Raw genomic sequence first — 11391 nt, 5'->3', positions numbered from 1 at the left:
AGTGATAGAGCTAGAGGAAGCTCCAAGTAAACTTTAGGGTTTTTTTAATGGCGTAAAAACGAGACGAATTTGTCCTGTAAGCCATGTATTAGTTTAAAAACACATTCAAGTAGGTCTGAAGATTAGTTAAGTTCAAGAAGAGTCACTTTGGTAGAATGGGTACAAGGAAGAGAGAGGCTCAGTCTGACTTTCCTGGCTTCTAAGTACCAGGGACATTCTGGAATTGGATGTGTCTGTCTCTTGTGGAGCTACCTAGGGTTCCAATAGCTTTCAAAGCAATTGAGCAATGACTTCCTCCAGCAGGAAGTCCCGGTTCTTAATCTTCTTGTGGGTAGTGGAGAGAAGGATGCGATTTATGTAAGAGTTCTAAGTTTTGTTACTCTTGGTAGACAGAAACATGACAGTTCTCCCTAAATCCGTTTGGAAGAAATACCCTTAAGTTGATGCACTTTTATGTATGTAAACTTCCTCTTTCTGTGGTGTTGAAAATGGAAGGGAGATGCCTCAGATATAGTCCTTCAAATCCTTTTATCAGATGATGCCAAATTCTGCTTGGAAAGTAACTAAAAAGCTAACTAAAAGCTCATTTTGATTAATGAGAAAGGTATATCTATTGTTCCATGCTTTCTTACACTGCTTTGCTTAAACACTTTCTGGTTAATGATTGGTCAGTCACTGACATACAAATCTTTGAGAGCACAAAGATCAACTAACTCTGTCTTCTCCAAACAAAGAACTAAGCCTTTCTTTCCTGGGGACTTGTAAGCATGCTTTGTTGATTTTCTTCACAGGCATCACTTGACACTGCTTTTAAAATGGAATATTATTCTGTGAAAGAGACTAACTTTTTAAAACACCAGGTTCCTTTAAGGGGGAGAATGAATGACAACATAGTAGGTTATAGCTTCACCATCTAACCAGAGAAATCATTTAGGATATTTATTGTTGGAGATTACCTACTCTGGTCCCCCCTCCCCCCCCAAAAAAATCAACTTTTGCGTAGGTTTGTTTGCGATGTACCAGAAAACACAAAGCCTGTACTCTCCCTGATTTGGAATCAGAACCAGGAGTTAGAGACAAATGTCTTGGCCAACCTCTATATGAATTTGAGAATTATGGACAATTTCCTCTTTTATCTTCCCACCATGTATGTGTAGAAAGGTACAGATATACATATATGTATCTATATCTATTTTGTCCATATATATTCATCTGGCTAGATGTATCATCTACAGAATGTCACAGATGTAACATTTGTTACATTTGATTCCTTAATACCACATAAGCATAAAAAGCCAGAAGTGGTGCTGTGCTCAAGTGCCTAGCCTTGAGCAAAAAAAGCTCAGGGACAGCGCCTAGACCCTGACATCAAGCCCCCAAACTGGGGAGGGGGGGAAGAATGATAAATGTCCCTGAAGAATTTCCCTTGCATTTTTTTTCCTTTTTGCATGTCCTGGAGCTTGAACTCAGAACCTGGGAGCTGTCCCTGACCTTCTTTTGCTCAAGGCTAGGGCTCTAGCATGCGAGCTACAGTACCACGTCCAACATTTTTCTGAGTAGGTTATTGGAGAAAAGTGTTTGTTTCAAGGCCTTTCCTTCCTGAACTGAGTTCAAACAGGAGTAGCTGAATAGCTAAGATTGCAGGTATGCCCCACCAAGGCTTGACTCTCCTTTACAATATTTTGCTTTACAATACCCTAAAGACTTGACATAGGTAACTGGGTAAATTATGAAAAGCTTTGCTGCTGCTAGAAATAACAGTATTTTCTTATTGGGAATATGCATTTTAAATAACAAAATCAACAGACAAAACTAGATAAAATATGTACTTAATTACGAAAAAAAAACAACAACCCCAAAACAAAAGAGGTTTTTATTCCAATCCTCAGCATTGTGGACTGAGGAGTGAGGTCCAGGATATTCTCCAGGACTTTCTATTATGGTAGATAGAGAGAGGTAAAACTTAGACACATGCACAATAACAATGTATGCTATAATGAAATGACTGCATGTGTGAGTGAAGCAGAAACAAAGACAGAAATAGAAAGGGATACAGATTCAGAGACAGAGAGAGGCAGAGACAAAGGAGAGAGGAAAGGAAATAATTCAACAGGCAGAGATTAAAGAAGCAGTGCTAAGGGACAGCAACCCTGGAAAATTTAGCTAAGCCCAGATTCAAGAATCCAGTTGCAAGGCACTAAACAATTTCACATGGGATTATTACTGCTGTCTAATAAATGTATGAAATCTCATGTCAAAGCATGAGCTATTTCTTTTGTATTACAGTAATTCTTCCTGTGAGAAACTATGATATGCAATGCCCATTGCGTTTGTTTACCTTGTAACTAAAGTGTCTTAGACAGTTGTCCAGGGGAACTGGTAGGCAAACAGTAGACAAAACCGCCATATCTGAGTCCTTAAGTCACCCCTCGATGAGTAGGGCTTCCCTAAGATTGAGAGAGAACTTTGGCTCTTTCTCTGAGGCAGCCCAGCCTGCTCTCTTCAGTCAGTTCTCAGGGACAGGAGACCTGTTGACCTTGTCTTTTGTGTCTCTCCAGCAACCAAACTGTTTCTGTCAGCTGTTTCTTGATTGTTTGATGACTTTTTCCTTTCCTCATTGACTTTCCTGAAGTCTGAGTTTAAATATAGGCACAGGCTCTCCTATCACCCTGGTCTTTCCAGGCACATAGGCCTGTTATCACTCACAGAGGGTGCATATAAGATAGACCCTGAAGAGCAGAGGTGTGGAAATGGGGGTTGGAGTGGTGCTACAAACAAAGAAAGAATCTTGAATATGCTAAAAAAAATGAATAAAGCTCCATTAAAGATACAAGCATAGCTTTTGGAAAATGCAAGAAGGGGATGCTGAGGAACATAAAATTCAAATAAAGAGTTCAGATGGACATTACTTCCTTCTGATATTTTTACTAGAGAGATAATGAACTTTCTTCAAGTTTTGCAACTCAGTTGCCCACAGGACACTTGGCATGGAGTGGAAATTACGAGGCTACGTGAGGGCACTGATAGGACCTACAGCCAGCAGACTGAAGGGCAGGGCAGGTGGCGTTTGATTATTGCTGATTATTAGCCATTTGGAATGTGAATCTAGTGTTGCCAGATCTTCTGTCTTAGCAACATAGAGAAATGGGACTTGGCATGAACCTGGCACTTTCTAAGTTGGAGTGACTTATTCAAACATATGCAACGTTTAGCACTGTACTCAAAACTTGTCTAGTCTCTTTCAAATATTTTCAGTATACTGGCTTCCTTCCCTCATTTAGTTTTACATATAGTTTTAGGGCAAATTCATCTGTAGATGAATTCCCACTCATTCAAAATATTAAAGGGATTTTTATATGGAGGAAATATGACTTTTGATTATCTATCTTCTTTAAGTAATTAAGATACAGAAGGCCCATTCCTGGGGGCATCTCTTTCCTCTGGTCTTGGTTATTATGAGTTTTGAAACTTTGGATATTGACAGGAATCAGATCTTATTTTTGAGTCATAATGTTAAACTGCACCTATTCAAATGTATTGTCACTATTTATTAGTCCTACATACTCTTATTCATGAGGGGCCATTGATATTTCCAAGACTAGAAAAGAAGTGCTAGTGATGTATTTGGTTTACTAATGTTCTTTAAGCGATTTTTCTGAAGGTGGGACTATATAAATGTAAGAATATTAAGTTGAATAAGATATAGTTCTGCCATCTAGAAGCCTAATATTCTACAGAGAGATAAAGCACACCTAAAAATATTTATCCAAAGTACACCACAGTAAGTTTAGTGGCTTATTCAGAACCATGGTTGCATTATTGTTAATAGAATTTTGTGACACAACCTAAATTTTCATCTTGGCTGTGAAGTTATATCATCAGTTTTGTAAAATATTGTAAGGTAAAATAAAAATTATTGTTAGGTAACTGAGACATAGGTAAAATATACCCATAAGATTTACCTGCTTGCTATAATATCTTATAAGACATTCAGAAATTTTAAAACATGCATCCTAATTAGTATTCATTGATATGTTACATATCATACTCATTTACTACAAATAACAAACTCAGTCTGTCAAGGTGCATTAAGGATTACACACTAGATCCTTGTCATTTGGAATTACCAGTTGATCTATAGAAAACAAATATCCCTAGGAATTATAGCACAGAATTATAATACTTTGTAATTTTATTTTAAAGGGGTTCTAATATTTAGTTTAAGAAATATGAAGTAAAGCCAAGGTATAAGTATTAAGGAAAAAATAATCACTTATAAATCATGAAATTGAATGTAAGGACAAATTGGGCAAGGATTCTTCCAGCATTTACTTCTTTTTAGTTCAGGTTTCCTAGGTAATACAGAACTTAATTGTTTTGAAAAAGACAAAAGAGTACCAAATCAAATATTTAAACAGTAAAAACCAGCTTTCTAGTACTGTGACAAAAAATTGAAGTACTCAATTTACAAAGAGAAAAGATCGATTTGTACACACAATACTGGAAGTTTCAGTCTATAAATATGTGGACTTCTTGATTTTGTGGCTTGTGGTAAGGTAATATGTTTTTGTTTCTGGAGCAGTATAGTGGAGGAATCCCCTCATGTCAAGGCAGTGTAGAAACAAAAGAAAGAAGAGTGGCCAACATTCTATAATCCATTTTAATGGCATTTCCCCAAAGATCTAAGACCTCCCATTAGGCCTCATCTCTTAAATCCTCCCTTGCTTTCCAGAAGTGCCAACTCCAAGCTGAGTATCCATCTTTTAGACATCGGTATTGGAAGACCATTTAAATCTAAACTATAGAAGTCCCCAACATGTATTATCTTTGTGATGATAACTTCTGAAAACTAAAACTGGAAGGGACCATTCTAGGGCTCAGATTATTAAATATTTTTTCCTAAAGTCACACAAATTAATGGTAAAGCCCAGCATAGGATTCCTTGATTTTCCTCTGCAGAATATTTTCTCTCATTATTTATGCTTGAGACCTTAGAACTGTTTGAAGTGTTTTAAAATCCTGACAAGTATCGGTCACTTTTGTCATTAATGGTTCTTCATTACTTTTATTTTGTTTGTTCAGCCAGCTAGAAACACACCAGAGTCTGTTTGTGTTTTAAAAAGCCTGTATGAGGTCTTTATTTTGTTTTGATGTCACGTGCCTGAGCCACCAATGGGTTCCTTCTCACTTTAAGTCTTACTTTCCCCACCTTTATTTTTTTGTTCTTGGTCATTCTTGCCATCTTCTCTTGCTCTATTCTTGACCAGCTCACTGTTTCTAAATATAGTTTTGGTCACTTATTCATCTTTGTGCCGACGTCTAACCTTTAGTTTCTTGGCTCTGGTCTCTATTGTTCTTATGGGCTACTCAGCTGTGGCTGTTACACAAATCCATATAGTTATATGACCTCAAATTAAGTTATGAAATTATTTTGGTAACTATGGCCTTGAGTAAGATTCAGGGTAATAATTAGAGTGATGAGATAACTTCTCCTATTACAAGTCTCCTCTTGTTTTTACAATCTAAGAGGAACTATTTCTTTTACCACACACAATGTACAAGTAACATGTGATTTATGACCTGCCACCAGCCTGAATGCTTGTGATTTACTTTGCTACTTTGTTTTTTTTCTTCTTCTAGGACAAGATGTTGATAAATATAAAAAGCATCTTCTGGATGTACTCAACCTTAGTAGTAACCCATGTGCTACATAAAGGTGAGTATGGTAACAGTTACTTTATTACAAGCAGAAATGAAAATTTTATGACAGTATTAAAACATCAGAATGAAGAATTGTCTTCTTTTCCTTTTGTTTCTTTATTGTAAAGGTGATAAGATTTATCCTCCTAAATATTGAATGCTTAAAACATTTTTTGTTAAAATAATATGTTATACTGAAAGCAGTAGATTTAAATAAAGCAGTTAGAAAAAAAAACAACATACTTGGGGCTAACATTGCAAGTAGTCTTTTATTAACTTCTCACATTATTATTATTATTATTATTATTACTATTACTACTACCATTATTATTACTACTCTTTATTACTCTTCTCAGTTATGGGACCTGAACTCAGGGCCTGCATGCTATCATTGAGGGCTCTCTCTCTCTGGCTCTCTCTCTGTCTCTCTCTGTCTCTCTGTCTGTCTCTCTGTCTGTCTCTCTCTCTCTGTCTCTCTCTCTCTCTCTCTCTCTCTCCCTCGTTTTGCCAATCCTGGTGCTAGAACTTAGGGCCTGGGCACTGTCCTTGGCTTTCTCAAGGCTAGCATTCTACCACTTGAGCCACAGCACCTGTTCCAGCTTTTTCTGTGTCTGTGGTACCAAGGAATGGAATCCAGGGCTTCATGCATGCTAGGCAGGTATTCTACCACTAGGCCACACTCGTGTCACTCATTGAGCTCTTTAGCTCAAGGGTAGAGCTCTACCAGTTTGAACCACATCCCTATTTCCAGTTTTCTGATGGTTAATTAGAGATAAGAGTCTTATGGACTTTCCTGCCCAGGATGACTTTGAATCATGAATCTGAGACCTCAGCCTCCTCAGTAGCTAGAATTATAGACATGAGCCCCAGTGCCTAACTGTTATTATTTTCTGATAGTGCTGCTCTATATAACTCAGCCTGGCCTCAAACTTATCCTCCCATCTAAGCCTCCTCCTAAGTGCTGAGATTACAGTTGAGAAGCATCACATTTGGTTGCCATACTTACTTTTGAACTGTGTGTAAGTGTCATAGATGGTATTGACATGTGGTTAAAATTTGTAATTTTTCAATTGTTCTCAAAGATTTTACTATACCAGAAAGAATTTTTTTGTTACTGTTTTTAGTGGATTTGAATTCAGGGCCTCACAGTTGTTAGATAATAGATCAAATCTATCACCTCCTCATCCACAGTCATTTTTGCTTTAATTATTTTTCAAAGTAAGAAATCACATATATGTCTACAATGGCCTAGAAAAACAATAGTCTTTTTATTCATGCTTCCTGTGTACCTAAGATGACAGATACATAATATCATCGACAGCTTTTGGGTCGAAATGGGTTGTCATGGGATTTTTTTCCCCCACTGTTGGCTTCAAACTGTTGTCTGCCTATGTCCATTTCTGAATAGGGAGGATTACAGGTGTGAGCCACTGCTTCTGACAGAAAGAAAGACTGTGAAGTGCTCAGGAGAATAGAATTTGAAAAGAATAGAGTTTGAAAGAAGGTTGACAACAGATGTTTGTATCCACCACCCTTTGTCTTGTTTATAGATCAAGACAAGTGCACATGCATTGTTCATTTTCAGCTTTAAAATATAGGGCCACTTAACAAGAGTTCTATAATGCCAAGTCCACTATTTAGTATATATAAAGAGACAGGCAAAGCATTTGAAGAGACTTCAGATTTGCTGATCTGCTTCTGTCTTGTTCTTCCCATTCATCTCATACTTGAGACCATTTGAAGTAATTTCCATTTGAGTAGATTAATTTATATTTCCTGGTTTCCACATGCCACTTCTCTTCCTTAGAACTCTTCTTGCTCGTGACAGTTTTCTACTTTAATTCATTCAAGACACTCAAGGTTTATGGGTAACTTCATCTATTCACTTTCCATCCATCCTTTCTTCTGTTCATCTGTGCTCTCCACATATCCTCACTACTATTTGACAGTCAAATCTTGAGTGCTTTCTTTGCATCACCTATCCAACGAAATATCAGTTGATGAAATGTACATGTTCCAGGCTTTCATTTTATTGAATTCTTACATGAGATGCAGAATAAATAAGTAAAATTTAGGTGTTTTCTGATGAATGAAAATAACAGAATGATGTCACAGGGGTTAACTGTTTTGTGGGGGGAAGCAGATGAGTAAGGTCTTTTTGAAAAAGTAACATTTACGTATGAGTGTGATGCACAATAGTCAACCAGCCAAGAGATGGCAAGACAACAGAGATGGCAAGACAACAGAAAGGTTACAGTTATTGTATTTGGAGACTAGTGAGCAAGAGGAAGTTAAGAGATATAGACACAGAGATAAGCAGAGGCCAGCTCATCCAAATAACAAATGACAGTTAAGATTGGGATAGGATAGGATGGAAGGAGCTAAATGAAAGCTATTTAAGTCTTTAGGTTTTCTTTTACTGATTTTAGTCTCTAATTCATTTATATCTGATCTAATTTTTAAAATTTTGTATTTTGTGTTGTTATTATAAAGGTGATATACAGGAGGGATTACAGTTGCACAAGTCAAGTAATAAATGTATTTCTTTTTTTCAATGTCACCACTTCCCTCACACTGTCCCAGTTTTTTCCTCCCGTCCTCACCCGTAAGTTGTGTAGTTCATTTTCAACAGTGTCTAGCAAGTACCACTGCTGCATTTGTTCACCATTTGTCCCTTTGTCCCTATGTGTTTAATTGTAACTGATGGAAACATTTATTGATTATGTGTGATAAAGAGGAAACTGAGGCACTGAAAGAAGCAGTTTGTTCAGAATACTACATGTAAGAAGTAATGAAGTGAGGAGAGGTTCCAGGACATCCATCATTGTGTAGGTTATAGAAATTCTTAGAATTTATTTCAAGTTGTAGTAGAAAACACTGCAGAGCTTCAGCCCGAGAAAGATATGAATTTTCAGATTCATTTCTTTAATCCTGCAAAAATTTGATTATATAAGCAAAAGGTGCAACATGATAGAAAAGGCTCTGGTGACCTTCCTAGGTCATGTCATAGGTTACTTGTGTCAGGTAGTGGCCATGAAGACAGAGAAGTCTGAATTGCATGTGTGGAAGTAGAGGATTCACAGCTACTAGTGCACTATATGGGGTGTGGTAAGGGAGTGAGAGGCATTAAGAATAAGTTGATGACTCAGATATTCACTCTTTTGCCTTTCCTAACCATCCACTATTTATTCTATCCAATGAAAGAACACTCTGCCCATGTTTCTATTGTTCCCTGTGCTGTTATAAGTATTACAGTGCGTACTGCTCCTGTGACAGGTTATTTTCTTCTACTTCTCCTGAGGAGCAGCTGGGAAAGAGCAGACATTGATATTATTACAGAGGTCTTGCCACACTTCCAGCACTTAAACATTTTATGTGTTGACTGACTGGCTGAATGAATGCCTCAGTGAGTGACCCAGGAGGCTATCAAAGTCTAGCATCTACCAGCAGTTAATAGTCCCAAGAATTGTCTTCTTTAACATTTTCAGGAAGGAAAGATGAAATGCTCAACCAGGAAAGGGCAATAATTGCCCATGAAGAGAGCAAAGAGAGAGGGCTGGGAAAGGAATCTATCCGGAAAGGGGAATTGGTTTGGGTGGCTAGTAAGGGAAGAGTAATTAGAGAAAGAAGTGAGCAAACATGACTACCATCAGGTTTATTTTTCTACTTGAAAGTCTCTACACAATGAAACACACAGCAAAACAACTTGTCATTTATTTGAATGATAACAATGTGTTTATTTGAATGATAGTAATGACCAACAACTTTTTGAGTAATTTCTAGATTCCAGACTTTCTTTTTGTAAATATAGGACCACCCAAGACATGTAATTAAATTAGGATTAATTTGAGGAGAGTTAAATATTCTTTGTAAAAAGCAAAAGTGGAAAAAAATTTAAGAACAGGAGTAGGTTATTTTATGAGAAGGAAAATTTGATTCTCAGAGTAGGAAACTTAAAAGTATTCTACTATTGAATGATAGTAGTGTGAACCATTATCTGGCATCCTTAGGTCTCCAGAGTTTAAAGATTGATTGAGGAACAGTTTGTCTACTGGTTAATTAGCTTTATTTTAACACAAGCAGTTCTTTTGAAATACTATCCATCTGATTATAAACATTCTTATTCCTTAATTACCTAGTTTTTCACTTGAATATTTTATTTTCATTAGCATATATTAATTGCACAAAGTAGCAGATTTTATTTTGCTATTTCTACACATGTGTGAAGTGTACTATGATCATTTTCACTTAATCTAGTATTCTTCCTTCTCTTCCCAGATTGCTATTGTCATCTCCCTAGAAGTTCCCTTTAACTTTTCAGGACCTTGATCTTATTCTTCTGTATGTTTCCCTAACAACAAACAAACAAACAAACAGAAAAAACAGTTATGAGCTAATGAATTAATTAGGTAATGATATTTATCAAGAAAGTCATAAAATCCTTGACCAGCCTCTGTTTCTCCTGTCCACTTCTTGCTTCCCTTCTTCCCCTCTGTCTATACAGATGGAATGTGCATCATCTTTACTGTGTAGAATCTAGGGGGAATAATTGATCATTCAGCACTTGGAGCTTTCTTCCTTCTTGTACTCATTTAGACCACAAAACATCTGGCAGAACATTGAACTTTTTTGTTGTTGTTGTTGTTAGGATGCATTTTTATTACTTTACAGAGTTTCAGGCAAGTTCCTGTAGGTAGAAGAATGTTTCTAAAACACATTCCTGGTCTATATACATTATAGTTTCAACTACTAAAATTTTGCTTAAAATATTTAGATTGAGTTAACTTGGTTTTTGTGCTTCAATGATTTAAGACTCAAGATTTAGTGCACAAAAGGTATGGCTACATTACTTTTTGTTAATTTTATTTTACTGATTGGATTCTACGGGTACATATATTTATGTCAGGCCAAATCCTTTAATTTTATATATCCTAAATATCGAAAGCAATGTAGTCATTATGAAAAAGTTATTAAAACAGTTTATTAATAAGTTATTAAGCAATGTTCTGAATTTCAGAAACTGCCTACTGGAATATATTAGGCTTTTTTTTTGTCAGCCAGTCCTGGGTCTTGAATTCCAATCTTGGGCACTGACCTTGAGCTTCCTCCAGGCTAGCACTTGAGCCCTCAGCATTACTTCTGGCTTTGTATATGAAGTACAGAGGAAACAAACCCAGTGCTTCATGCATCTGAGGCAAGCACTCTACCACTAGGCCACACTCCCTGCCCTAGATTAGCCTTTATTTCATGTTTGTACATTCAAACCTAAGCCTTAGAGAGTTTATTTTCTAAGCCAATCAAGTCATTAAAAATGGAATTTTCTTGGCCTATAAGGGGGAGTAATCTAAGTAACTAGCCCAGATTAAAAAACACATCATTTTGGTAATGGGTGAGTAGGGCTGGGATGGATAAAATGTTAAAAGGGGTGATGTTAATCAAGATATATTGTATTAATGAATTGCTTTGTTAAGTGGCAACTCCTATGCACAACTACTTACATCTAATAATTTAAAAAGAAAGAAAGAAAGAGAGAAAGAAAGAAAGAAAGGAAGGAAGAAAGAGACATTACTTTGGCTGAAGGCATGCTTCAAAAGATAGAATACCCGCCTTGGCAACCTGAGTTCAAATTTCAGAACTTCTATAAACAAACCAACAAACCCCAAACAACCTCCCCCTCAAAAAACCAAGACC

General features: G+C 36.6%; 1 protein-coding gene across 2 annotated transcripts in view; it reads left to right on the top strand.

Moving 5' to 3' along the window:
* Positions 1–5646: 5646 nt before the first annotated feature.
* Positions 5647–11391, top strand: part of Vcan (versican) — an 81707-nt gene continuing 75962 nt past the window's right edge. For both annotated transcript variants that reach the window (XM_090331673.1, XM_090331672.1), the window contains exon 1: positions 5647–5716. In XM_090331673.1, coding sequence (XP_090187799.1) covers positions 5647–5716 — 70 coding nt within the window. The remainder of the gene's footprint in view (positions 5717–11391) is intronic.

Source organism: Megascapheus bottae, chromosome 4, assembly GCF_031878675.1.
Source record: "Megascapheus bottae isolate mThoBot1 chromosome 4, mThoBot2.hap1, whole genome shotgun sequence".
In the NCBI taxonomy this organism is placed as follows: domain Eukaryota; kingdom Metazoa; phylum Chordata; class Mammalia; order Rodentia; family Geomyidae; genus Megascapheus; species Megascapheus bottae.
This window is presented reverse-complemented; position numbering and strand designations above follow the sequence as displayed.